Source organism: Prunus mume, linkage group LG2 (genome assembly GCF_029339155.1).
Source record: "Prunus mume cultivar Tortuosa linkage group LG2, ASM2933915v1, whole genome shotgun sequence".
NCBI lineage: Eukaryota > Viridiplantae > Streptophyta > Magnoliopsida > Rosales > Rosaceae > Prunus > Prunus mume.
The window spans coordinates 5,596,971-5,624,070 of NC_142699.1; the positions used below are offsets into that span (position 1 = coordinate 5,596,971).

The following is a 27,100-nucleotide window of genomic DNA, read 5'->3' on the forward strand; positions in this document are numbered from 1 at the left end:
TGGTGGTGGCAGACAGAAGATTTGCAAGTATCTTTCCCATTTTAGAAGATGTCTTGAAAAAAAAAAAAAAGTAAATTTCATTTTCTATATCTTTCCTACAAATTAACTGCCAGCATTAATATCTGTGTCTAGCTACCTTTATCTATATATATAAAACAAAAAGCAGAGAATTGTAAAACATTCAAAATGCCAAAAAATACCTTTGATTAATGCAAACATTAAAAATTGAAATGATTAATTAAATGAGGATAATATGTTAAATTCATACTTTTTCATATTTAAAAAAATTAAAATTAAAAGAAAAAAATCAGATAATAGATCATATGTTTATTGAACACAACTATCCATTATCTTTTTTAATTCTAAAATAAATTAAAAAATTATAAATAAAAAAAACTATCGCAAATGCGAAAGCGCGTGCAAAAAGACTAGTTAGTTTATAATATTTATCAATTGGGTTGAGATCTTTTGATCATGTGAGCTTATTGGAACTGAGTTTTCATGACCATGACAGGCACATGAAGCATGCCACTACTCTCAAGCTACCATGTAATTGCTACAGCATTTTCTCATTTTCTTGGTTGTAATTGCTACAGCCATCGCATCTCCAAAAATCAAATATATTGCCCCAGTGTGAATGGCTGATGGGGTTATCTACCTAACTTACTCACTTGCTACTACTTTATATCAATTAGTAACATAGTAGTAAGTGAAAAGTGAGTCGTGATGTTGTCATTTATTCGGATTCGACTCATTTTCTTTTTATTTATAAATTAAAATATAAAATAACTCTATTTTCATACAAACGATAATCTAAACTACTTTAATTTACAGTTATAACTTTTAAGCAACCAAAGTATTTGGCCTTTTGAATTTTATAGGTGTACTTGATAATGTTGCAGTGTACCTTTTTCATCCTTAAAAAACTCTTGATGAACTTTTGAGTTAAATGGGGCCAAAGCCCAAACAAAATGGAGCTTTGGAAGGCCCAGCAACAAGGTTGCTGCTCTGAAAGCAGGGGAAGGAGCATCAAAACTGAAAGCCCCAAATTAAAACACTTCATATATCATTCCAACACAAGCTATCTTTCCAACGCCGGGACATTGGGTCCTAACAAAATTCCTAATAACTAGAAATTATCAACGGGAATTTTGGGGGGGCAGGGCAGCCATTGAATGTAAAGCCATACAAACTAGAACTAAATACACCTTATCATCTTGCATTTCCTTTGCCTTCTCTTGCAGCTTGCTATATGGAACACCAAAACGTACGTCATGCATGAGGTTAGTTAAGGTAATGTGTCCACCCGCTTGCACCCGTGCCATTTAAAAGATTATTGTTGTGTAATTCCATTAAAAAGGTAGAAGAGTTAAGTCATTGTTCTTAAATTGTAACAATTTGAAAATTACAACGGTTAAGTTGTAAAAAAAAAAAATAGAAAGGTTAAAGTGGAACTTCACCAAAACTCAAACCATCACTGTTGCCACATGATTAATTAATACACGTGTCAGCAACATAGTCCGCTCCCACAGAAGGCCAAACTGCACTGCGCAGCATTCAATCACAACAGGAGGCCCGAAACGGCTCGTCGTCTACATCACCATCTTCCACTTTGGTTTCTTCTCCCCCAAATCTCTCTCTCCTATCTCTCTCTCTGTTGCTCACTCTTCAATGCCATGGCCTCCGCCACCGTCGTCGACCACCACAACCCTGACCCTAACCCCAATCACCTCCACCTCGACTCCCTCCCGCTCATCGACCTCCGCCTCCTCTCCCAATCCGATCTCTACTCCCTCTCCCTCACTTCCTCCTCCTCCCTATCCAATCCCACCCGCCGGTTCGACGACGACGTTTTGATTCCCAAGATTGATCGTTCCGTCTTCAACGAATCCGCCGGCAGTCGCAAGCAGACCTACTCGCGCCTCCGCCTCGCTCCACGCAACTCCCAATTCCCAATCCCCAACCCCAAATCTCAACCCACCCCCTTTTCCCATTCCCAATCCCGAGACCCAGAAACCCACCAGATTATCTCTCTCTTGAAACAACTCTTCCCTTCCTCCGAGAAAGCCGAAAACGACGACGTACTCGTCTCTGTCCCCGTCCACCTCGCACAAGACGACTCCATTCCCGGACCCTCCGTGCAAAACGCCCTCGTCGGCCTCAGCGTCGATGTCGGTACGAAGCGGAAGCGAGGCCGGCCACGTAAAGATGCCAATGCCGTTATGGCTTATCCGATGGTGAAAGCTAACGTTTCGATTGAAAGGCATGGCGGTGGCGATACGACACCTGGCATTGTCGTTCAGAGCAGTGACGGCAAGCGGAAGCGAGGCCGGCCTCGTAAAGACGAGAACCGAGTGGTCTCGGTGTCTGAGCGTGAGAAAAAATTGAACGTCAAGGAATCGAGTGTCACGGAAGAGAGAGTGAAGGTGGAGGAGGCGGAGATGGTGATGGTGAACGAAAACGGCGTCGTATTGGATTTGGCTGCGTTGGGGAATGCGGACGATTCATTTGGCGAGGCGTTGAGGAGGAGGACTGATGGGTTGGAGACGGAAGCGCAGTTGCTAGGGTTTCTGGGAGGGTTGGAGGGAGGATGGTCGAGTGCGAGGAAAAAGAGGAAGATTGTGCAGGCGAGTGAGCTCCTTGACGCGTTGCCGAGGCAGTGGAAGGTTATGCTCTCTCTCAAGAGAAATGGAGGCCATGTTTGTCTCTTCTGTAGACGATACATAAGGTACTTCTCTCATTGTCAATGCTCGTGTCTGTGTGTGTTGTTTGTATACAACTGTTGTATTGAGTTTGACATTATGAGAGTTAATTGCTCATTTGTATACAACTGTGATAATCTCACTGTTTGACAATATTTTTTCGGGTCATATAAGTTGAAATTCATTTGCCTGAATAATGGAAAGAAAGAAAATTTCTCAAACATGTGGACGGGTTACTCTTTTGTAATAAACTCACCTTTGCTTCTGTTTGTTAATTTAGGGTCTACATAACTCTAGAGTAAACTGATCTTTAGATGTTGTTAGGTTTGATACCTTTTATTTGTTGTCTTTTATGGGTGATAGGTGGGAGAGTTTGTTCAATTTTGTCTGTACTTGTTATTCTCCGAATTATTTTGTTCTTTATAATTGCATTAAGTATCTCGTAGCTAAAAAATATCAAGAACTATTTTGGGATTGCTTACTTCGTGATTTTTTTAGCATATAGTGGCCAGAGGGATGTGAACCTACTGTTAATATTATTTGATACCATTCTTGCAAATTTAAGTTGAATTGTTGTGTGGTTCTTATACTAGTTTCCCTTATTTGGTATTATTCAGCCCTAATGGGCAGCAGTTTGTGTCGTGCAAGGAAGTTTCTTCGTATTTGCTCTCTTATTTTGGAGTCGGAAACACGTCAAAACCTGGTCATACGGATGACAACATTCCACTTTCTAATAAATTGGTTTCTGGAGATGTAAGTTACTGTACACCATCTTTTTGTTTTTTTTTTGTTTTTTGTTTTTGTTGGTTTTGTTGGTTTTTTGTTTCATTCATGTTATTGATTCGGGGAATCCAACAGGATACTAATATTACCTTTGAAGATGAGAGCAAAGCTGATGAGCTTGCTACCTGCTCACTAATGCCTATTTCTTCTGTATCAACTGGTCATGAGAAGCAGGCAACCTTCTTGCATACAGAAAATTCACGGGAAATTCAAGCAGGAGAGATAATGGGTATGCCTAAGAAATTTGACCCTGTAAAAACTGGTGTTCTGCAGACGTCCTTGAAGATTCATGAATCAGTTCAGATAGACAGGGAAGCAACTTTGGATGCAGTAGCCAATTATGATTTGAGTTCTGATTTTCCTTGCGCCAAAGTAAACAAAGATATCAAAAATTGTCTTGGAACATACAAGCGTGAATCTATTTCATTGTCTTGTGAGGAACAAGCCATGAAGGCTAACAAAAGTGGAAAAGATCTGGGGTTCTTTGAGCAGGGTAGTGCATTTAATTTGACAAATGATAAGTTGGTGAAGGCTGATGAGGCTACTGATGCTGGTCTTAGCTGTGGTGAAACAAATGTTTTCGACTGCTCTCATGATGGAATAAATGATGGTTTCAAGGCTTCTGTGAATTCAGTTGATGTTACCAAAGTGGACACTGATACTGCTTTAAATGGTATGGGAAAAGAATGTAAGACTGAGAATATTGACAATAACCAATTAAGTAGCACAGTAGAAAATACAAAAATTGATGATGCAGATGATTTTGGGAATGGCAGGTCTATATCTGGTATTAGTGAGGGTCACTTTGGACCTAAGGATGTTTGTATTAATGCCAAGAAGCAAAGTACTTCTGAAGCCTGCTCGCTTGTTCCTTCAATTTTGGTAGAGTCACGACGGGAAAGAGGTTTATGTAGTACATGTGATGAGAAAACATGTGATGTTGGAAATAATTTCTATAGCGAATCATTCCACACATCTTGTGAGCCTAAGTGTGATGATATTGATATATCTGGGAATGATGACAAGACTATCAGTTTTGGCAGCGGCCATGCTATGCCAGATGTGGATGCGATGGAGATCAGTGAGCATGTTATAACTACTGGAAAATGTTCAAATGTTCCAGCTCAGGATGGAAAAAGTTGTATCCCTTTAAGTAATGCAAAGAATCCTACTTGCTCACTAGAAGAACTTTGTCAGGAAAAGAGTTTTCAAAGAAATGTGTCTACTCCATTTGTTAAACAGGACATAGGTTCTGCTAAAACTGGTATGGTTTGTCCATCTGGCAGTGCAAGCAGCTATGCTCTAGTAAACAATGTGAATAACACATCCTCAAGCTCAATGGAAGAATTGAAAAAGGAGGAGGTTAAAAGGTCTTGGAACAATGAGGTATTGCTTGCTTTTGACAACAGTCATGGTGGAGCAGGTGCCAATTCTGTGAAAAGCACCGGGCATGAAAGAAGTTCAGAAGGACCTTCCTGTGTTCGTTCAGAGAATAGCCAAACATTTTCCACTGGAAATAATAGCTCAGTGTTGGAGGATAAGCTGATTACAGGTTCTGTTAATGGTTTAATATGCCCAAATGGTAGTGAGCAAACCCCTGGTTTTGAAAATAGTCTAAACAGGGTTTATAGCAGCATAACGTGGGAGCAGCCTAATACAGAGAATGCAGAGAGCTCTAGAAACAATGATCCCATGACTGGTTTTCTAAATCATTCCCAACCTAGTGGGGATGTCATGGCTGAAATGATGTGGAGAATTGATGAGCAAAATGTCCAGCAGAGTGGACTCGCTGATACATCATCTGAACTTATGCAATCATCTGGCTGCCATCCGAACTTTGATATGTTATCAGGGAAGGTATGCTGTACGTCTAGAATCTGTGTAAGGGGCTGTGTTATGTGTCCCTGCTCCAGTTATTGGAATATACTATTCAACTTTTTCATATTTATGCACAATTTTAGATTTGTTCAGAGCATACAATGAGTGCCCTTGGTAGTCTATCCGTCCCCTTCCATAAATTATTTCAATTTTTCTGTACAATTAAAACTGCAAAGAATCTGATCTCTTGTCTTTTAATAGAAATATTTTTGTACTACATTTTCTTTCAATGAACAGGGTGCAGATGGAGCTTTAAGTGTAAATGAAAAGTTTGACAACATATCAAGTTTGGAAGGACTGAAACCTGGTAGAATAGAGCAGTTGGAGTATAATTTCCAGACAGCGCAAGCAAGCTCCCATTCCAAGGAATCAAAAGTGTTGTCATATGATGGAGAGATGGAACAAGGTTTCAGTTCATCTGCTTGGCTTGAAAAGGAATCCCTGCCTTCAATGCCAAATATAGCAAACAGGCCTGAGACTAACATCTGTGTCTGGTGCGGAAATGAGTTTTATCATGAGGTTTATGAAGCTGGGGCACAATCTGGTTCTGTGGGTTTGATGTGTGCAGCCTGCCAGGCCAAGTTCTCAAGTCAATTCAATTATTTGTAGTCATCCATTCGTGCCGTTGCTCCCAATGAAGATTTGCTTGTTATATACCCATCATCCTAGCAGGAACTAGAATTTTGTTCGAGGTAATTATCATATCGAACCACTAAATGGATGCTTTGGTTAAAAAAAAAATTTCAACATCGTTTTTGGCCTTTAATATATCTGATGCAAAAATATGGTATAAATAAATATCACAAGGCTCTTGGAGCACCCATATATGCATTTTACTGCTGATACCTCATATTTGCAAGCCATTTAGAGGAAGCTTTGTTGTGAATGTTGAGTTTAATGAATGTCTGATATATGCTGGGCCAGTACACCCGTGTATAGGCCAATTATCATTTTTTTTTAAATCTTTCCTACTTTCTTTTTTATCAATGGGTGAGAGTGAATTTTAGCTTGAGACCTCCGCCAACATTGTGGGAAGAGAAATACCACTAGACCCCAAACTAGTTGGTCCCCTTCCTATATTTCTGGACTAGTTTGGGATTGTTCCATTATGCTATTATGTAGATAATGACTATGAGAATGATTGTGGATTATTCTGACATCTTATATATCTTCCAGGCATTGATGGAACTGTTTAGAAGACCACGTTAGTTCGTTGATAGATCTATGTTGTTATACAAGAGGCAGATTTTGTGGTTCTGGTATGGAGCTCTATGCCAATTCTTGCCAGAGGTTTACTTGCTGCAGCAATTTATTTTTAACTTTGTCTCCCTTCGGGTCTAAATGACTGTTTCATAATTGACATTGATTTAGGCCCTTTTCCTTTTCCTTTCTGGTGGAGGACCTTTTTTATGTCCTCCTCACAAGAAAGAAACTGAATGTCCAATTAGGGTTCTGGACTGACTCGTGCATAACAACTTGGATAGCATTTTTTTGCTCCGAATATAAGCCTCTCAAAACAAATTGTTACCGTCAGTTGCTTGCATAATGTCATTTGTTTTACCAATCCAATCTTGTACTTGGCCAAATGACAAACATTGAAGCTATGACTAATGCAAGTAAGTTGTAATGTGTTATTGCAATTTTGCCTTTTTCCCTTTTTCAGGACATTCATGATAGGGTTCCATATCCATATGTCATTTTTTTTTTTTTTTTTTTCATTTGTGCTTGTGCAAAACCACAAACCTGTGTACTTTTCTCGAAACACAAACTGGTGCATTGGAAAGTATTCGGGGCATGGGATGCCAGTAAATAAGAATGGTGTTCATTTTGTGCTTTATGACAGGCATGGCATAGCCTTTCTTTCAATTTATGGATCTGTTTGCTGCACGGGTAGCAGTCGAAGAAGAAGAGGCGGCGACGTGTTGATAGGAGCAAAGGTTTGCGTTTTGTGACTTCAATTCTGTGCTAAATGCATGGTGACCCTGACGCCCATTTTGAAGAAGGTTTTGATGGTTGGTTAAAAATGCATGGTGGTCTTGTCAGTTCCTGAATCCTGATTGCTGTAATTTTGTTAAGTACATAGATTACGATATCAGCTTTCGAATACTGCATTGTGTTTGGCTGATGATTTTTGTTTTGAAAAATAATAGAAATTAGACATGCTTTTTCTTTTAGCAATTTGCTCTCTTATCTCATCAATTTTTTCTCCTTTAAAATTTGGTTTGTGGTTTGTCGAGTTCATGTAGTTTGTCGTTTTCACGTTTTAAATTTGTTAGTTCTGTGTTTTCTTCAAATGTGTAGATGCAAGGCAATTGCCTCAAAGTTGAGCCAACGAGAAGCTGCCATGATTTTCTCATATGTACTTCTGATTTCTTATTAGTCACGTCCCAAAAAAAGACAAAGCAAAAAGGAAAAAAGAAAAAGCAAAAAAGAAATAGTAGTTTACGTTATCACCAACATTGATACTGCCAGCGATGTCTCCGCGTGAAGTGCTTTGTTAGCAACCATTTTATTAACAACACTTAAAATTTAGTTTTATTAAAATAAAAGACTTAATATCACAAAACATTCCTAATGTTTACAAAACTATTATATTGCATCTTAAATTTTTTTTTTTTTTATCATTCGTGGTTTTCAAGGTTAATAAGTGTAATCACAAACGGTCTTTGCCGTTAGGTTTCCGTTAGTTTGCTAACGTGACATATATGTGTATATATGTACACAGAGAGCTTCTATTGAAGGATTCATCAAATAAGTTTATTTGAGGAACATCCCTTGTAAGGTTCACTTTGGATTGTATTTCACTAATCCAAACAATCTATTTTGTAGATACTCATTTAAAGATCATCTCAACAAAAAATCACTTGAATCCGATATCATTTGATCATTCAATTGAGTTCTTGAAATTTTAGTACTTTCTTGAAGCACCGTGTTTATTGATTTTGTAGAATACAATTGGATGTCGAAACGGTTTCCGATTTGTCTAATTTTTTGTAAAGATGATCTATAAATGAAGACTTAAAAAATTAATGGTTTGGATCGTTAAAAAAAAATCCATAGGGTACCTTAAAGGCGTCCCTCAATAGAAGGAGACTGATATATATATATATATATATCACAAAACATCTTTGAAGTTCATGCACTTATCACAAATGGTCCATGCGAAATTTTTTAATTTTAAAATATATATTTTATTGTAAATACATGTGACACTATACTATTGGAGATGTGGGCTCCACATATATACCACATCAACAAACTAATGGAGTTTTTTAAAAATAATTTAAAATCATAAAACTTAAATTTTTTAAAACCAAGGGTTTATGGTTCATAAATGATCCTCAAGGTTAAAATCTTATATAAATGGTTTTTTCATTTTTAAATTTTATGAATTTTAAATTATTTTAAAAAACCTTCATTAGTTTATTGATGTAGCATATATGTGGAGTCCACATCTTCAAAAATATAGTGTCACGTGTATTTTAAATACAATATATATTTTTTAAATTTAAAAAAAATCAAAATTTTATGAATTTCAAATTAAAAATTAAAAAATTTTGCAGGGACCATTTGTGATAGCGTGAATTTGGGATGTCACAAACTAATGGAGTTTTGACGGAACCTAACGGCATGGACCATTTGTGATAACATATATTAACTTTGAGGACCATGAATGACAAAAAAAAAACATTAAAGATGCAATATGATAGTTTCATAAAATTTAGAGACATTTTGTGATATTAAGCCAAAATAAAATCTCCTTAAAACCCCAATTAATCCTTACATAATTATATGGGTGGCATTTTAGACCGAAAAATCGCAAAAACCAACCGATAATTTACCGCATAATAAAACCGCAATCGCGGTAAACCAAACCGCATTTGCGGTATTTGATTTTCAAAATTGCAGTTCTGCAAATGCAAAGTATAGCCGCACGACTATACTTTATAATTAAGTCTGTAGCCTTATGTCTATAGTCGCATGTCTGTAGCCGTTAGATGCAAACCCTAAACCCTCTCAACTCTCTGATTCTCATCTCTCTCTCTCTCTCTCTCTCTCTCAACTCTCAAAATCGCTTCTCTCTCACAGACCGAATCGAACTCATCTCCTCCTCTCTCTCTCGATCTTAATTCTGTCTTTTCTCAACCCAAATTGAACTCACCGAATCGAACTCATCTCCTCCTCGCTCTCTCGACTCAACCTCCACCACCCTCCCTCAACTCAAACTCTCTCTCTGTCTCTCTCTGTGTCTCAAGCTCAACTCAAACCCGTCGGCCACCACTGTCAACACCACTCTCAGACTTTCAACCTCTGATTTGGAGGTAAATTATAGTGTTTTCGGTTTTCTGGAATTGATTGTTTCAAAGATAGGGTTTCAAAATTTAGGTTTTAATTGGGAATTTCTAATGTCAAATTTGATTTTTGCAGAGATTGTTGCTGAAGTGAATTAACTGTTTGCAGATTTCTGTTTTGAGCTTGGAGCATTTGGTTTTGCAGAGGTAAGTTCTGAATTTTTGCATTTGGTTTTCAACTTGGAGCATTTGGTTTGAATTAAGTTCTGTTTTTTTGTATGTTAATGTTTTGAGCTTGATTTGGAATTTGTTAATGTTAATTCTGGAATCTATTAATGTTTTGAGCTTGGTTTTAAATCTGTTAATGTTAATTCTGGAATTTGTTAATGTTGTTTGAATTTGTTTTGAATGCTAATGTTATTTATGCTTCTTCTTATAATAAAATGTACTAAACTATGTTGTTTTATTTCTAGATAGCATTGGTACTCAAACAACACAACGGGATTCTTCAAATCCACTCATCACCAACATTTGAGTTTGTAACATTGGTGCATTGCATTTTCCTTTTAGTTTGTAACTTTAATTAACTTTGAATTGGATTTTTCTTTTTTATTGTAACTTTAATTCATTTTGCTTTGAATTTTGCTTTTGGATTGTAACTTTAAAGGATTTGGAATGCTTAAGAAGTTTAACTTTAATTGGAATGCTTGGAATTGTAACTTTAATTTTTTTTAGATTGTGAATTTATAATATGCTTGAGAAGTTGAGTTTGTATATTTATTTGTTTAGGTTTTGAATTTATATTTTTGTGAATGCTTGAGAACTTGCGGTTTTAAACCGCTAATTCGCGGTAATTGCTTTTTGCGGAGCGTTTGGTTTGCGGTTTGGAAAATTACCAAACCACAAATAGTCGGTCGGTTTGCGATTTGGGCAAAAATTCGCGATTCGAACCGCAACCACCCTACATAATTATACCGGACTGTTTCTAGGAAAAAAAAATCTCAACTAAAAAAACCTTTTATTTATTTTAACCAAATATATCCTTAAGTAACACGTTTCGCACCATAGAGAAAACCTTTTCTTCATAATAAAAAAATATATATGTATGCCATTTTTTTAAGAAAAAATTTAAGTCATCATAGAAAAAACAATTTTTGATTCCCCTAAGAGAATTTTAAATACAAATTTTTTTTTCTTGAATAAAAAAACCATCTCGTCATCATGGAAAAAAGAGTTTTTGATTCCCCTAAAAGAAATTAAAATACAATTATATAAATTTCAAAAAGTATATAATTTTTAATAAGATGGGCGTGGAAGGAAGACCAGTTGACAAACGAGTTGGCAAATACAGAGATGCGAGTGTGACCCAAGAACTCACCGATATCTCTAAGTCTCGGTCCTCTGCTCTCCTCTCCTCTCCACCCCATAACCAAAACCAAACCCCCCCTCCCCTTTCCACAAATCCAAAAAAGAAAAAAAAAGAAAAAAGAAAAAAGAACCGATTTTTCTCCATTAGCAATAATCTAATCTTAATACAATCCAATCCACTTATCGAGCAAGCCTCGACGCCAAAATGCGCCGGGCTTTCTTCCCTGCGCCCCCTCTCTCTTCCTCAGTCGCCGTTGCGCTGTTGCAGAGCAGCTCCGTTTTTTAGCTTCTTTGTTTCTATTATTTTTCTTTTTTCCTTTTTTGATTTTTCGTTTTGGCGTTTGGGCTGGGTTGAATCTTAAATGGGGATTAGGGTTTGGCAAACTGGGATCGTGATATTGGTATTATGGGTCCGGCTAATTTCTGCCGCCGAACCCACCTCTTGCCCGACGGAGTCCGTTACCGATGCGATCTTTGGCTTCCGGTATTCCAGTTGTCCCGCTAACGGCGGTGCCAGATCCGTTGATTCCATCGGTGTTATCGTGGTACGAATCTTTTCCCCTTTTTTGTTTTTTGCTGTTAATTTTTTGAAATTTATGTTTTGGTGGTTTATACAAAGAGTTAATTTTTTATTTTTTTAATGTTAAATTTATTGAGAATTATATTGTTGGTATGTATCTGGGTTTGCTATTATTTTTTTTATTATTTGAACTTTTATAGAAGCTAAGCTTTTCAGTATGTGCATTGACCTTGCGATTAGGGTTGTATCGTCATTGTAAAAGATTAAATGGGGCATACCCATTTCTTAAATAATGCTCCAACCGAGCTTCCTGCCACTATCTGAGATGGGTTCATTCAAAGATTGCTGTTTCCAAGAGGATTATTGCAGGTTTTTGAGTTTTGCTACATTTTGTATTGAAAATGCTTTGGTGGCTTCTGATTATTTACTTGGACAAACAAGAACAATACATATCTCTAAAGCAGTCACTTGATGACCAGAATCCCGCAACCATTTTCTCCTATAAATGCTTTAATTATCACATTTAGTTTAGTGCCTTGAAGTCTTTTTGTAAAAATTATCTTTAGGGGCGAGGTAATAGAATCTGTATTGATTCCATAGTAGAATGAATCTGATGCATAAGTGTCCTGCCATTCCTTTTTTTATCTTAATTCCTTGGATTAATCTAGTGCTGAGATGACTCAGTAAGCACTTTTAACTTAGCATTGCGAACTATATTTCTTTTCTTTTTTTTGTTGGGCTGTGACCTTTGAAATTGTTTTTCACTTTTATATACATTTGTTGTTCTAATTTTATTGTGTATTGTTACTTTGAAGGGAGATGAGGTTTCATTACAAAGGGCATTAAATATGGTTCACAAGAATACTCATGAATATGTGGCAGTGCTATTCTATGCATCATGGTGCCCTTTCTCGAGGATGTTTAAACCAACGTTTTCCATCCTAGCTTCTTTGTATCCATCCATCCCGCATTTTGCATTTGAAGAATCTGCTATCAGGCCAAGGTTTGTAAATATCTTATGATATAGATATTGTATATATTGTGAACGTTTTGTTATTAGCAATTGAGAACTTAACTAATTAATTCTTTGCAGTATACTCTCTAAGTATGGAGTTCATGGATTTCCTACTATTTTCATTTTGAATTCTACCATGCGTGTTCGGTATCAAGGCTCCCGGACTCCTGGTTCTCTTATTGCTTTTTACAGTGATATTACTGGTAAGGATTTTCTTTCTGTTGTATGTTTATATTTTGAACTTTATGAGAACCATCTTTAGTATTGCATAACATGTTGGTCTCTTTTCTAGTGTTTTGCATCAGCATCCAAAATCATGTTTTCTCAATACAAAATTTGCCATTCTTTAATCTGTCTCTTTGTATTTTTATTATGAAAAACTGTTTTTCCTGTGGAATGAATATTTACTGACCATAGTAAATGGGTGTAGGCATCAAGACTGTATTGGTGGACCAATTGTCCCTGGAAAAGATCGGATACCCACTAAATCATGAGAAGCATGGTAGCACTGAGCAAGAAAGCTGCCCTTTTTCATGGGCTAGATCTCCAGAGAACATGCTTCGGCAAAAACATATTTAGCTCTGGCCTCTGCTTTTGTGCTTCTGAGATTGCTTTACTTCTTTTTCCCTACTCTACTTTCGTTTGCTCAAAGCGCATGGAGACGGAATATCCGACACATGAGATTGGGGAGCTTGTTGGAGCACCCGTTGGCCTTTCTGAAGCGAGCAGTACAGTTATTTAATTCTCTAAAAGAGCCTTGCAAAAGGAGTAATTTGCAGGAAGGAGCAATGAACGCCAGGGTTTGGGCTTCCAAGTCACTTGCCACAGTTTCCATTGGGGATGCAAGCACCAGCAGGGGGTACAGCAGTGACTGAATACCGTTGACGGTTATCTGAACAGGTTTTGATGATCCTATGAACGGCGAGGCTGCAGAATGTGTTGTGCTAGAAACTTTCGGTAATCATCTCAACACCCCTTCATTAGGGTGTTGTGCGACAGAGGTGAAACATGTCGTTGTATCTTGTTGCTGTAGCGGTTCAGTCCTTGCTTGTCTATATGCTTTATAGGTTACAATATGTTTATCATTCAAATTGCTGAATTTGGACAGCAGTTTTTGAATAGGTTTAATAATATTAGTAACCCTTTCATGTGCCACTCAAATGTGCTAATGTTGACTGTTTGTCAAACGATTGGCTGTGGCTTGTAGCTTAGAAATTTCAGATCATTCCTAATGGAGATGGAAATCCTGTGTTGTGACCCTGTAATGGATTATTGGTCTTGATTGTGTTGGGATTAATTGGAAGTTATATTTTCATCGGTCTACAAAATAGCATCCTCCATGAAATTTCATTGTCCACTCAAATTGCTTCAGAACTAAATTATAGAAACTGCTCAGAATAGTTGGTAGCGCATCAATTATATGATTAGCTCAGGGGTGGCACTGTCAGCATTCAGAAATCACATGCAATTTATATACCCAGACTCCATTATTAGCAAAAGCCAAAAAGCATTCACCATTTCCTTCTGTCAAATTCTGGCACTGGCAGCATTCAGAAATCACATGCAATTTATGTATTCTTCCGGTCAGATTCGAGTGAAACTAGGGTCTGTGGGATGATGTCTTCTTCTCGCTGGCTTATGGGTTTGATGTTGAGTGTTGGGTATTTCATATTTAAGTTTAGCAAAAGTTTTTAACTCTCTTTTCTTTCTCACTCCTCAAAAGTTCACGCCTTAATTAAAAGAATGAATGCACAACTCGTTCAAGCTCTTGACTTCCATCTTTTCAATTCCATGACAATGGATGTACCTAAATGCTAACATGAAGGACCCGTTGAAGTACACAAAATAAATATAGAAATAGATTAACAAAAAGAAGGTAGCATGGGTTATGTAAGCTGCTGCCTTATCAGTTCCTACAAGAAGCCAACTGAAGGCATTTCTTGACATTATCAGCTTCGCTTAAGAGAGTAGAGAAAAAGCCATATCGAGCAAGATGGAACCATCAAACTATAACTCCATACATCCAGACCGGGGTTAGGAATGTCACTAGTCATCTGCATCTGCCGTGCCAACTTCTTTATTTACAATCTGCGAGGGCAAATGTTCCTTTAGAACGACATACAAACAAATACAGAACATTGCATAATCAAGACCTTTTTTTTTGGGTGAAAAAATCTAATCAAACAAATTTCACTTGCCATAGAGTAAGACTTCTCCCAAGCTAATTTATTAGAGCAATCTAACAGTGATGGAGATAAGTGGCAGCATCCTTCAAAAGGATCCACCAACGGCATGAAAACGAAGGCTCTACGGGAAAAACCATAATATGACATATGCTTGATGATGTCGGGGTTTCCTGTTTGGGACCTTACTTAATTTGGTTGGGTCCATTATAGACTGTTCTTATGTGCGCTGTACTGCAGCCGTGCAACAGCAACCCAAGAGTTCCTTTTCAATGTTTTTCTTCTGATGCACCCAGAAGTTGGTCTTTAATATCTTTTGCTGCTGCCCTTTTATGCTTATATCATAGGGTTGCACTCTTTTCTTTCGGTGTATGGATGAACTTACAAAATGTTATAGTAGCAAATGCATCTTCTCTCTGGCTGAGGCCGTCAGGAGTAATTCCTAGAAAGCTACGAGAGTGATTCAAGTAGAATATACCATCTTCTTGTAATCTCTTCTAGTTCCTTATATTTTGTGTTGTTCTTTACTCCCAAAAGTTTACAGCAATCATATATCCTCAAAATAATAATTAGCATTCCCTCATTGTCCTACATCAAACAGTTTGTATAACCTATTCCTATTCTCAGACCACTTCCTCGCCTATATCAATATCCACCATAGTTACACTTTAATCTCCATATCCTAGAAGATAGGCAGCTACACCAAGAACACAAATCTTCTTGCATTTGATTTTTCGCTCCTGTCTATTTCCTTTATGTACTGGCTGCAGTCAACTCTAATAAAACCCATTGAACTCAAGGATAGTGAACCAATGTGCAGATTGTCAACTTTCCTTAATGTTGGCTCCTTGTTTTATTTTCTTTTACCATCTTCATTAATCTAGATTGCTGATTTCACGTCTCCCTCTACAGCACTGCCTTGCACAAACTTTCAAGTTTTGTTTCTCAGTGTTCATAATTTCAATTAGTTGAGTGGAGACACCAAAGATTTGTGCCTTCAATAACCTTATGAATTGACGCAAAGAGTCCAATTGAGTTCATCAATTTGACAATAGTGCAAGTTGGAATACATAAATTTTCCAAAAAATATCTATTGCCTTGTTTGAGATGAGATATCTACAAACTTCAAATAGAACTTACTTATAGCTACACAAGATACATAATGATGAACAAATTATAGAAACATTATGTACCTCTAAATGATACCTGTGCTATGTACGCTTTAATGCTGTCACTAACTGGCGCATCTAAAGCTCTCTCAGCAAGCTCATAGAACAAAGTATGACCTTCAGGTCCACTTACTTTGTCTTTCTGCAAATATCTAAAATAAAGAGTACTTAAGATAGATACCTACATCAATAATATTGTGACATTCAAACGAAACTGCAAATTAACAATCCATAGTAGACAGGTCAAACCTTTGCTGGACAAGTGTCTCCAGTGCTTGTTTTATGTTTCCTAGGACTGGATGGCTTTCATTTTTTTCATCCAATCCCATCCGTCTCAAATGACGCCAAAGATCCTCTGCAGTTCCAGCAAGAGCATAAGAGTAGGTTCTCTCACAATATGACACAATTTAACAAAAAAAGGAACAATTTCCTCATTGATTTTTAGCAATTTTTAAGACAACAGAAGATGATGTTTGATCTGTCACATTTTGCTAGACAAAATCATTATATGAAAAGATGTAGTATGGCCCAGTATGCAGTTCATCAAAGAATTTCCCTAACAAATAAGTTGTTTCCGACCGAACTATTATCCCAACTATCCTGGCATCTTCCCATTCTACTAACTTGTAAGCATATAATTATAAAACAAACCATGAAGCAGTCATACCTTCAGTGGTTTTACCACCAGAAATATGTACAACACTTAGTACGACAAAAGTGAAACCAGTGAGAGGAGCCGTAAGATCATCCTCAACATACTTCTTATACACATCCGAAGGAAGTTTACTCAAAATGACGTAGGATTTTGCCTCTGCAACACCTGAATAACGTGTTCAAAAAATTCGTCAAAACCCCAACCCTCAAAGTTATCACTGAACGATGTGGACTATACACTATGCACAATTCAAAATTGAGGTTGCACAAAAGGGGCCATATCACCCAAATCGTCCATTATATATTACTTTGGCCAACATTGGCCCATATGGTATCCCACATGGATCCCACATAAATGGAGTACACAACCGAGATTGGTAAATCACAACCATCAATTATTTTGCAGAAAATAATAGGTAACACGAAAAAATCACAACTTTGAGCTTAATTAATAAGAATCTTACTCTGTTGGGAAAAGCGTCCCTGATTAGTGGAAGAGGGACGAGACCTTTGAAGCTCCCTCATTTCGTAGCCAAAGATGGTGGAAAGCTTCTGTATAGCCTCGTTGATGACGAGCGTGGGAAGATTTCGCTGATGATAGTTTTTGGTGAGCAGCTGAGTGAGCTCTTCCCTCTTTATTGGACAGCCCGAGTTGTGGTGCGTCTTGAACAGCACGTAGCGGATTACTTCTGCTACAAGCTTGTCCTTTTCCTGAGAAAAAAAACACCCACAACAAAAGATTGAAGCTTTTTGCAGAAATCTTTGTCTCAGAGGCTGAGATTGAGATTGAGAGTGTGGGATTTGTGTGCTTACCTCTTTGGAGATATCGAATTGAGACAGATAATCAACCGGCTGTGACATGATCGAGAAAATTTGGGGAATTCTTCCTTCAATCTAAAACCCTAATCCCCTCACTGCCCTCTTTTTTTGTGGGAATTTCTGGCGGGAAAATCTGTGCCCTCACCGATGAGCGAGTATGGTTGAGTAGTGCGAAAGGTTTTCTTTTAGCGGGTTCCGTTTGGAAGGAAGGGCGTAGGTGAGGTTGGGCCTGGTGGCTGGGCTGAGCCTGTTTTCTTTTCCAACAATTATCTTTCTTGAGATTTGAATTCATAATCTCCTTGAAGAAAGTGGAGATCGAATATGAAACTAATGATTTGAGTTTTTTTTGAAGCTCCAACTTCAGCAAAAGTTTAATAACTCAACTTTAGCAAAAGAAAGGAGTACAGTCCGATATTTTATGTTTTGAATGTCAACTTTTTTTAATATTGCTTGTAAAATATCGGATTGTACCCCTTTGCATCCAAGATTCTTAGGTTTGATTTCCGTCTCTTGCAATATCACTTGTTATTAAAAAATAATAATAATGCTAAGTTTATCACATTTTATGCTATATTGTGTACCACATTTCTAATAGAAATGAAGTCACCAATCTGATGAGGTTCATTTCTATTAGAGCGATGATACAGAATGTGGTATAAAAATGTAATAAGCTTAGCACTTTCTTGAAAAAAATAACCGTAATTGAAGATTGGAAGGAAGTTGACGACATGTAAAGTTGTATTGTAACCATACAAAGTGGAGCCCGCTTGTAATGCACCACTCACCAATCTCAGTCTGAGCCTCTCTCTCAATCAAACAACCATGTGTGATTCAGTGGTTGTCGTCCCGGTCAACATCGCACCCAACCACGTTAACCCATGTGATCCTCGTTCGGACCTAATTCCATCTTCATAAATTCCATACCCATTTCACACCATTGATCCTACTCCCTGTAACCTCCACTAACCATATCCAACGGTCGCTTGATCCTCCTTCTCAGAACAGAGCATATCAATACCAGTTTCCAAGTTGCCAAAACCAAGTTCTAGACAGAACACAGAGAAAGAGAGAGAGAAGAAGCTATGGACACTGAGAGAAAAAAACATGTTTACCTGGCGAAGCTTGCTGAGCAAGCCGAGAGATATGATGGTATGCTCTTCTTGCATGGACCTCCATTCTTTCACTATTTTTTCCCTTTTCTAAGAATTTATGTGTCTTATAAGAACAGTAACAAAAATAATAATATCATCTTTTGGGCTATGTATATATAATATTATTAATTTTGGGTAAGTTGTATTTAGTGTTGGGAATTCATTTTTAATATTTCATGCACCAAAGGGCGAGTTATGAGTTAGCAGATGTATGGATTAAATGTTGTAATATTGGGTTGTTTTTCTTTTTATTTTTATTGATGGTGATCGATCCTATTGAAAGGGGAGGAAATGAAAAAAAGTGATATACTAATAAATGGTTAGGTGTTCCCAGCAAGAGCCAAAAAAATCCCAGTTGTTTACAAGCATAACTGATTATGTGAAACAAGAATGATTGTGAAATATATCATCTTACAAGCAAACCCCAATTCTTCACCTGTTCATTTTAGTCTCAATGGGAAACCACTTATTTGGTTTGTGTGGCATATGTAATTATCTGAGAATTAATGGAAAGGGTTTATTTTAAATTTGTTTAGCATTTAAATGGATCTCAATTTGAATATAAGGGTCTGTTTGGGAGTGCTTCTGAAATGGCTAAAAGCGCTTCTGACAGTGTTTGCAGAAAATTTTAGAAGCACCTCTGGGTCATAGAAGCGTTTTTTTGGAAAAGCACCTGCTATGTGTTTCTAGCACTCCCAAGTGCATTTTCAGGAAGCAATTGAATTTTTTATGAAAATTCAAGATTTTTATAATAAAAACGCTTTTGTTAAAAGCGCTTATGAGCAGAAGTACTTCCTGGAGAAGCAATCCTAAAACGAGCCTTAGTATTAGTATTATCATTCTTGCAATAACTTTCTGAAATGCTGCTGCCGCTTTGAGTTTTGAAGTCGTTTGCGGTGCAAATAGTTTCTGCATTGGCGGTTTCATTTCTACTATGTGTTTAATTAGTTGAAGTCAAGATGGAACTCTTATCACTTGGTATAAAGTAGACAGCTTATGTATTGTTTAGGATATTAGCCCACAATCAATTGCATATATGTGTAATGCATCAATTTTCTTGTTTTCTTGTTTCAGAGGTGGTTGAAGCAATGAAGAAAGTTTCCAAGTTGGATGTGGAACTGACTGTGGAGGAGCGGAATTTGGTATCGGTTGGGTATAAGAATGTCACTGGGGCGAGACGGGCGTCATGGCGGATATTGTCTTCCATTGAACAAAAGGAGGAGGCCAAGGGAAGTGAACAAAATGCTATGAGGATAAAGGAGTACAGGCAGAGGGTTGAAGATGAGCTTGCAAAAATTTGCCATGACATTTTAACAGTTATTGATTACCACCTCCTTCCATCTGCATCAACAGAGGAATCTACTGTTTTTTACCAGAAGATGTGAGAGCTACTTTTCTCCTCTTCTGTTGAATTAAAATATTCAGTTAAAACAAACCATGGAACTATGATTACTTGGAAACTTTAAAAGCTTAAGAAGTTATGCAAGCTGATAGCATATTTTCTTTAGCTTAGAGAAAGAGTTGAATTATTTTTTACATAGTTCATACAGCCAAAAAGACCATGATTGCTTTTTTCTGATTCAACTTGTTTTCACCCTAGTGGATATCATAAAACAGGGGTATTTGCTTTGGGTGCTTCCATTTGGTTATGAATTTCTTACCTTTGATGACTTTTTGTGTGTGTTAGGTTAGGAGGGATCTTCACTTCAAAGCCCATTCCTTTTGACATACCTTGTTACCATGCAAGTTGATGTTATGTGAGAGAGAGAAAGAGGTTTGAGTGGTGATCCTTCTTGTTCCCCGTGACAGGAAAGGAGATTACTATCGATATTTGGCTGAATTTAAAGCTGGTGATGATCGTAAAGAAGCAGCTGATCAGTCGCTTAAAGCCTATGAGGTATTCAGCTTCCTAGCTGGAGGCAATTTTCTCTATCATGTTTTCACTTTCCTTTTTTTTCTGTTTTTTCTTTCTTTCTCTATCTTGTTATATTCTGATATTAAGAATGAGATTGTAATGAAACTGACATATGCGCGGTAGGTTGCCAACGATACTGCTGACTCTAAGTTGCCCGCAACCCATCCAGTTAGACTTGGCCTGGCTCTAAACTTCTCTGTTTTTTACTATGAAATTCTCGACTCCCCTGAGAGGTTTGCTCTCTCTCTCTCCCCGTTCCTGTTATTTGTACGTTCTTTAATGCTTACTCTTACTGTAGTGAGTCACCACTTTTGTGTTTCATTTGCAACTTTGCACCATGCAGGGCCTGTCATTTAGCTAAGCAGGCATTTGATGAGGCAATTGCTGAACTTGACAGCCTCAATGAAGAATCCTACAAGGACAGCACCCTTATTATGCAGCTTCTCAAGGATAATCTCACATTGTGGACCTCAGATCTGCCAGAGGAAGGAGGTAATTTTATGAATAATTTTCTTTCCTTCTGCATTGTCTTGAATCTTGGGTCAACTTGATGATATATCTTCAATTATGGGTGTTGTAGATTTATAATTGAGAAACTAGATATGGATCTTAGCTGAACTTTGGTTTAGTTGCACCATCTCATATAACAAGGATATTTATGCAAGTTTACAAAATTTTGTGAAATGTGATGTGTGAGTTCAGTTATCCAAATTTAATTATCATTGATATGGCACATCATGCATATCTCTGTAGCAAATCTCCCTGATCGTAGCTTAGGTCTTTCCTTCGGGTGAAATCGAAGATGTTAGCTTGTTGTGCACTTCATACCATGGTGTTCTCCTGCTTAGAATTTAGGAACTGCTTTTAAACACTGTCTAAAGTATGAGACTTCCATGAATGTCGAGTCTAAAGTTGCACATGTTGAAAATGTCAGATTGGGTTTACTAGTGCCTTCTCTTGACAATGTGATCTGAATTGATAAGCTGAGTTTTCCCGGGCTGAGACTCATCTGTATTATCTGTCTATTAAGAATTTCTGGATATATATATATATATATATATATATATATATAAGGGACTGTATATATATCTATATCTAAATTGACAGTGTAACATTTTTATTTTTTTTTGCTTGCAGTTGAAGAAATACTTCCCCGTCGGATTATGTTCTCTACCTTAAAATAATTTTTTGTTCTTGCTTTGTATTGGAACAGATTAGAATTTGTTCTAAGTTCATGCATATAATTCATAATTGCTGATTCTTTGATTGAATTGTCAGGTGAGCAATCTAAAGTTGAGGAACCCCCTTCAAAGGTAATACAGAAGAATATTATTATGCCATAAGAAAACTGCAGTGTTATTTTCTAACAATGATTTTCTGGTTTTGTTTTCTAAATTGCTTCATTTCCATCTTCAGTTACTCACTAATTAGTTTTCAATTTGCAGAGTTAGATGGGATAAGGGAGAGTAATTATATGGGACTGGCTTCGTGTAGATGGAGCAACATACTCATTGGATTACCAAGTTTGTAGTACAAGGAAAGTGACTCTAGGGTTGTATGTATTGTCTATTTAATCATGGCGCTTCTTGGCCCTTGGATTTTTTTTTAAATTAATAATTGCATTGAAAGAGATCAAACCTTTGACTTGTTGCCAGGGCCGGTCACTAGTTACTTGAAGTGCCTTTGTTTACTACACATCAATCTTTTTGGCCTATTTACATGGGAAATAGGAGTGCTTATTACGTACTTCTCGTTATAAGCGTTATTGATGGAAGTTGAAATTTTTATTAAGAATCCGTATTATTAGAAAAGCACTTTGGAAGTACTTCATAAAGAGAAACTTGATTGTCTTTCTCCAAAAAAAATACATTTCTTTAATTAAAAAAACGATTATATACACTCCACTAAGATTTTTGGTTTTGTTTTCCTTCTCTGTAGTAAGCTATGTATCACTTTGTATTGTATTGTATATTTGTATTCTTGCTTCTTCCTTGTGAAGCTTCCAGAGAAATTTGTCTCCTTGAAAATATTAGACCTAATAGCTTCTCAAATCTTGTACTAGGGCTTGAGTTTATGGTATAAGGTTATGGCAGGTAGTGCTTCTGCAAGGATATGGGCAGTCAATTTCCTTTGTTGCCCTTCTGCTGAAGTACCAATCACCTACTGCTTCTGCAATGGTCCTATTGTGAACCCTTGGAGAGTCTGCAGCAAACCATGTGTCTTGAGACTCACTTTGGCCGTGAGCAAAGCATGAATTAATGAAGAAGCCTCCTCGTCTCGAATATTTGTAGTACAATCCCATAGCAACAATCATGTCACGCCTGAATTCTTGCAATGTATTTAACTGTTGAGGATTGCACGCTGCCGGATTCAGTTTGCAACGATTCCAGTGGCCTTGTGGATCAGCTGAAGGCGGCACCAATATGTGATGGAACTGGTAAACATCATAAGCTGAGTTCAATATGAAAAAAGGTGGTGTAATGAACTTCATTGCGTACTGTGGGAAGAAACACAGCTCGGGAAAATTAAGGGAGCTGGCGGTGCAGTTCTCATCCAGATTCTTCTCTACCCCGTGTAGAGAAACAACATCTTTAACGAAAGACCTCATGGTGTGGTTAGAACTTATATCTCTTTTGTCAAGAAAGAATCCGGCATCGCTCAAGCATTTCACACTGGCAGTGCTTGGTAAATATTTAGTGAAGTTGTTACAATGCAAAAAGATGATAAACCCCCAGCAGAAGAACCTGATAGCAGAGCCTTTCTTGCCTGTCCTAAACCTTTTGGCAGAAGATCAAGCATGATTGCTTCCCAAATCTTTTGCCCGCTGAAATAGAGCAACGACGTCCCGTTTTTATATACTGCATCTCCAGCAAATGAAGCTCCATCGCAATATCTAAGCTTCACACGGTTCCAATTGTAAAAATCTGGATTTAGAGATGCATTATTGCTTAGAATTCCAGAGAAGACCTCCCACTTGCTCATGTAGCGTGTTGATCCTCTACGGGTGTTGGCTCTGTCCAAGCATGATTTTATGCTATTGCACCACCCTCCACCCTCAAACTGTAAAAGCCAGTTTCTTGCTCCGCCCCCGTATCCTCTGTGCAGGTGATACGCAGGCAAACTCCCATCCAAGCAAAATGCTCCGAGAGCCGAAGCATTCCGGACCAGAGTCATGTTCACCAGGAGCCGCTGGTCGTCCGAGTAAATGCACCGAGGCGCGCAAGTTAGCAGAGCCAGGGTGATGGCGACTAGTACTGCGTTCACATTCATCATTGTAGTAGCCACGCTGCTTTGTCTTCAACTTTACCTAATTCACGCGCATACAACTTATCTACGTATAAGTATTCTTCTCCACCAATATGGAGGTATTTATAAAGAAATAACAAAGATGTGTTACTTGAGATAAAATAGGAAAGAATTCTTAGTTACAACAGGACTATATAAATAGTTAAGTAACTAAAATCCTAATTGAATAAGGACTCATCAACATCTTAACCCTTCTATAAATAGTTAAGTAACTAAAATCCTAACTGAATAAGGACTCGTCAACATCTTAACCCTTCTAAACAAAGAGGGTATGCATATTTTGTGCCGTTTATGCTAAAACATTACATGTTGTCTTGTATTATGTTTGCCTTCAATAAAAATATAAATAATTTAAAAAAAATATTTTGCTTGATGAAGCACGTCATGTCATGATTGGTCCAATTAAATTACACAAATTTGTTATATGGGATTAAGGGTTGGATTACATTAAATAGCTTCATGTCAGTGATTGAAGTGGTTTTGAATGTTGTTGATGTTTATTTGCAGATGGCTGCTGCATGTCGAGTAAGAAGGACTTGATGTGGTTGTAGTACTCCTTGGGCTTTTGTACGTTAATTGCATGTCCTGCATCCTTTATCACCACAAGCTCAGCGTTCTCCCCTAAGTGCCTGTATAAATGCACGCACTCGGTAAGAGAGACTAAACAAATGCATGCACTCGGTCAAAGACTTCGATCAGAAACTCACCTTTTTAATTTGTAAGCAAATTCTAGCGGAAATACTTGATCATGCTCTCCCCATAGTATAAGGGTTGGCTGTGAGAGAGGAGTGAGAGAAAGGTAAGAAGTACTAAATCATGTTATTATAATTTTGCATAAGAGGAAAATGACAACAATTTCACTAAGGTCTGCGGAGATTTCAACCGCTGATGCACACGTGGACAACTAACTTAAGTAAGATAAAGATGTGCTATGACCCCAAAAAAAAAAAACACATAGATGAAAAATGAACCTGTGGAATCTTGAGAAGGTCCGAAAGTTTTCGGTTTTTGGGAACGGCCATAATCAACTCTTTCTGCTCTTTCACATGTTCAGTGTACATTGCCTGCCCATTCACCATAATTTGAGTTTGATTGCATAACGAAATTACTTGGCTACTTACATGTAAATAGTTATTTCAACAAATCACAATTTGACGTATGTATAATTTTTTATATGGGATGATTTTAATAAGGTTAATATTATTCTCGCTCTACCACTTAAAATATTATTGCAATAATTCCCTTTAAGGCTATCACACATACTACATACCAAACCACGTTGACCCGTTGAATGTTTTATTCCATGACTGGTAGTTGATTTTGTAATGAGTCACGTGCACCATGTAGTGGTTATATTTATAATATTAATACAGCATGCAGACAGGTGACCAATCCTACAACCACCACTACATCGACATGGTTTTTTATTTATTTATTATTTTTATCAAACTCTACTACATGATTTATGCCTTCAAAACGAAAATTCAACGAAGCAAATGTGTTTCGAGATCACTGTCGGAACAAGATAATGTCTTAATAAGTCAAATTACACATAAAATAATAGATAAATTTGGTAGTTTTTATTCTTTAAATGGTACCTAAATTCCACAAATCATCCATTAGGTATGAAATATATATATATCAATGTTTTATGTTCCTTCCTTGCCACTAATCTCAGTCCAAATTGATCTTTTCTTCTAAGATCGCTTCAATTCGGACCAACTGTGCACATCAATTGCAAGGATTAATGGGTTCTTTCAAGCCTAGTGGTCAAAACACGCTCTAATCCATTTGAAAAACTTTTTCACCCTTACATCCTTTCTCATGACGTGCACATAAATTATACCGTACACAACATAAAAGAGAAGTTTGATTTAAATTGAGATTGATAACAATACCTTAACTACAAAAATTTGCACGACAAGACACACATTGATTTACGACCCACAACACTACATGAAAGAGTTGTGCAATTAGACAACACTTGAAGAATTTGCACTTGTTAAACTTCCAACTTATGACGATTGAGTTTATAGCGAGTCTCATTGTTATGTGTAGACATGCATGAACGAGATAAGATATTGCTATTTATGTACCGTCTCAACTGACAATCTAATATGACCGGTAGTTTGATTAGCTTAACTTAATCATCATCATAATTCATGATTAATCATCATCTAAAAAGTATTAGAAACATTTACCTCAATGAAATCCATAAGCAAGCAAGAGGGGATCAACCCAAGAGGAGGCGGCTTGAAAAAAGTGTACTTGATCAACTCCCTAAGCTTCTGCGGCGTCTGCGGCACCAAAATGCTCGCAGCCTCGTCCAAATCCGATATCGGAAACACGCCTTCCCGGATGTCCTTCTCCTCCAAGCACACCGCGGCGCAGCATATCACAACCCTCTCCACCGCCTCCTTGTACTTGGCCGCCAGGCTGTACCCCACAAACCCGCCATAGCTCAGCCCCAACAGGCTCAGCCTCCGCACCGAGTGGGCCTCCATGACCCGCATCACGCACTCGGCCTGGAACGACTCGGACCGGTCCGGCCGGGTCGTGAACGACTCGCCGAAGAAGAGGAGGTCGGGGACGTAGACGTTGAAGTTGGGGGTGACGTGGCGGAGGAGGTCAACGAATTGCCACATCGCGTTGACACCGAGGCCGTGGATGAGGAGGAGATTGCGCTTGGACGGGTTTGGGGACTGCGGAACCCAGCAGTGCATGGTGGTACCGCCGTCTTTGATGTCTGTGATTGCAGACCGGAGGCCGGCTCGGGCGAAGGTGGACCGGTGGCATGAATTTTTTGACTCGGTGAGGCTGAAGCATGGCATTTTTGGTAATTTTTTGGAAGTGTGTGGAGCTAGTTGATGGGAAAAGAGTCCCCTATTGAGGACTGTGGGTGATTTTGTGCTGTTTTGAGGTGGGGCATGCCGGTTGGTGAGTTGGGTTGCGTTGGGTTGGTTTGGTTTGGGAACTTGCTTTTCATGTGAATGTCATGTTACATGCGGTACAACAAATGCGTAGATGAAGAAGAAGGGACCAGTTGAGACATGGAAAAATTATGCAAAGCAAAGATGGGAAAGTACTCGAGAAGAGTGGGAGATAGAGAGTTCAGTGGTGTTGTGTTGACAATGACATTTACCAAAAAAATATTCTCGTGCTAGACTGTCACGTTTGTATTGATTGTGAATTATATTGAAGTTAGTTCTTATCGGAATATGTGGTTGATATTTATAATGTGGATATACAGACATTTTTGTCACAATATATTTTAATAAAGAAACAAGACTCACAATGGGTGTGCCCAAAATTTAGAGGACCCCAGATGAATATATGGAATGATCC

General features: G+C 37.8%; 5 protein-coding genes and 1 pseudogene across 9 annotated transcripts; 3 read left to right on the forward strand and 3 right to left on the reverse strand.

The window, feature by feature from the left end:
• Positions 1 to 1,593: 1,593 nt before the first annotated feature.
• LOC103319657 (uncharacterized) lies at positions 1,594 to 7,541 on the forward strand. 2 transcript variants are annotated; one of them, XM_008221226.3, is made up of 6 exons: positions 1,594 to 2,728; positions 3,320 to 3,455; positions 3,561 to 5,342; positions 5,601 to 6,055; positions 6,540 to 6,979; positions 7,207 to 7,541. In XM_008221226.3, the coding sequence occupies exons 1-4, from the start codon at positions 1,677 to 1,679 to the stop codon at positions 5,970 to 5,972; spliced, it is 3,342 nt and encodes a 1,113-aa protein (XP_008219448.2). In that variant the 5' UTR covers positions 1,594 to 1,676; the 3' UTR covers positions 5,973 to 6,055; positions 6,540 to 6,979; positions 7,207 to 7,541. The 2 variants fall into 2 exon arrangements, with proteins under 2 accessions (XP_008219448.2, XP_008219449.2); XM_008221227.3 differs by having other exon boundaries at positions 6,540 to 6,622.
• Positions 7,542 to 10,942: 3,401 nt separating this feature from the next.
• Positions 10,943 to 13,632, forward strand: LOC103319656 (5'-adenylylsulfate reductase-like 4). Its single transcript, XM_008221225.3, is given in 6 exon segments — positions 10,943 to 11,568; positions 12,359 to 12,546; positions 12,637 to 12,761; positions 12,989 to 13,123; positions 13,126 to 13,415; positions 13,417 to 13,632. Coding segments are annotated over 6 exon segments (948 nt in total). The 5' UTR covers positions 10,943 to 11,385; the 3' UTR covers positions 13,444 to 13,632.
• Positions 13,633 to 14,395: 763 nt separating this feature from the next.
• Positions 14,396 to 17,538, reverse strand: LOC103319655 (melanoma-associated antigen G1-like protein). Of its 2 annotated transcripts, none has more exons than XM_008221223.2 (6): positions 17,378 to 17,538; positions 17,029 to 17,275; positions 16,578 to 16,730; positions 16,160 to 16,265; positions 15,948 to 16,062; positions 14,396 to 14,646 (listed from the first exon to the last, which is right to left on the reverse strand). In XM_008221223.2, the coding sequence occupies exons 1-6, from the start codon at positions 17,423 to 17,425 to the stop codon at positions 14,605 to 14,607; spliced, it is 711 nt and encodes a 236-aa protein (XP_008219445.2). In that variant the 5' UTR covers positions 17,426 to 17,538; the 3' UTR covers positions 14,396 to 14,604. The 2 variants fall into 2 exon arrangements, with proteins under 2 accessions (XP_008219445.2, XP_008219446.2); XM_008221224.3 differs by having other exon boundaries at positions 15,935 to 16,062; positions 17,378 to 17,537.
• A 780-nt stretch (positions 17,539 to 18,318) lies between these two features.
• Positions 18,319 to 22,086, forward strand: GRF11 (general regulatory factor 11). Of its 2 annotated transcripts, XM_008221221.2 has the most exons (7): positions 18,319 to 18,532; positions 19,609 to 19,915; positions 20,344 to 20,431; positions 20,573 to 20,682; positions 20,793 to 20,941; positions 21,728 to 21,762; positions 21,895 to 22,086. In XM_008221221.2, the coding sequence occupies exons 1-7, from the start codon at positions 18,466 to 18,468 to the stop codon at positions 21,898 to 21,900; spliced, it is 762 nt and encodes a 253-aa protein (XP_008219443.2). In that variant the 5' UTR covers positions 18,319 to 18,465; the 3' UTR covers positions 21,901 to 22,086. The 2 variants fall into 2 exon arrangements, with proteins under 2 accessions (XP_008219443.2, XP_088902375.1); XM_089046249.1 differs by lacking the exons at positions 21,728 to 21,762; positions 21,895 to 22,086 and adding an exon at positions 21,587 to 21,721.
• Positions 22,087 to 22,272: 186 nt separating this feature from the next.
• Positions 22,273 to 23,866, reverse strand: LOC103319653 (pectin acetylesterase 9 pseudogene; annotated as a pseudogene).
• Positions 23,867 to 24,105: 239 nt separating this feature from the next.
• LOC103319652 (alpha/beta-Hydrolases superfamily protein) lies at positions 24,106 to 26,747 on the reverse strand. 2 transcript variants are annotated; one of them, XM_008221218.3, is made up of 4 exons: positions 25,957 to 26,747; positions 24,727 to 24,819; positions 24,463 to 24,530; positions 24,106 to 24,384 (listed from the first exon to the last, which is right to left on the reverse strand). In XM_008221218.3, exons 1-4 carry the CDS (start codon positions 26,584 to 26,586, stop codon positions 24,213 to 24,215), a joined length of 963 nt encoding a protein of 320 aa, XP_008219440.2. In that variant the 5' UTR covers positions 26,587 to 26,747; the 3' UTR covers positions 24,106 to 24,212. The 2 variants fall into 2 exon arrangements, with proteins under 2 accessions (XP_008219440.2, XP_008219441.2); XM_008221219.3 differs by lacking the exon at positions 24,727 to 24,819 and having other exon boundaries at positions 25,957 to 26,739.
• Between the last annotated feature and the right edge of the window lie 353 nt (positions 26,748 to 27,100).

Excerpts from the sequence above, each read along its gene's own strand:
- LOC103319652 (XM_008221218.3), bottom strand. The coding sequence starts at position 26,586 with ATGCCATGCTTCAGCCTCACCGAGTCAAAAAATTCATGCCACCGGTCC. Across the intron at positions 24,820-25,956 it reads TGCTTATGGATTTCATTGAG|GCAATGTACACTGAACATGT; the intron begins GTAAATGTTTCT and ends GTGAATGGGCAG. Across the intron at positions 24,385-24,462 it reads TTTGCTTACAAATTAAAAAG|GCACTTAGGGGAGAACGCTG; the intron begins GTGAGTTTCTGA and ends GCATTTATACAG.
- LOC103319657 (XM_008221226.3), top strand. The coding sequence starts at position 1,677 with ATGGCCTCCGCCACCGTCGTCGACCACCACAACCCTGACCCTAACCCC. Across the intron at positions 2,729-3,319 it reads TTCTGTAGACGATACATAAG|CCCTAATGGGCAGCAGTTTG; the intron begins GTACTTCTCTCA and ends GGTATTATTCAG. Across the intron at positions 5,343-5,600 it reads TTGATATGTTATCAGGGAAG|GGTGCAGATGGAGCTTTAAG; the intron begins GTATGCTGTACG and ends TTCAATGAACAG.
- GRF11 (XM_089046249.1), top strand. The coding sequence starts at position 18,466 with ATGGACACTGAGAGAAAAAAACATGTTTACCTGGCGAAGCTTGCTGAG. Across the intron at positions 20,683-20,792 it reads ATTCTCGACTCCCCTGAGAG|GGCCTGTCATTTAGCTAAGC; the intron begins GTTTGCTCTCTC and ends TGCACCATGCAG. Across the intron at positions 20,942-21,586 it reads AGATCTGCCAGAGGAAGGAG|TTGAAGAAATACTTCCCCGT; the intron begins GTAATTTTATGA and ends TTTTGCTTGCAG.
- LOC103319655 (XM_008221223.2), bottom strand. The coding sequence starts at position 17,425 with ATGTCACAGCCGGTTGATTATCTGTCTCAATTCGATATCTCCAAAGAG. Across the intron at positions 16,731-17,028 it reads GGGACGCTTTTCCCAACAGA|GTGTTGCAGAGGCAAAATCC; the intron begins GTAAGATTCTTA and ends CACGTTATTCAG. Across the intron at positions 16,063-16,159 it reads GAGACACTTGTCCAGCAAAG|ATATTTGCAGAAAGACAAAG; the intron begins GTTTGACCTGTC and ends TCTTTATTTTAG.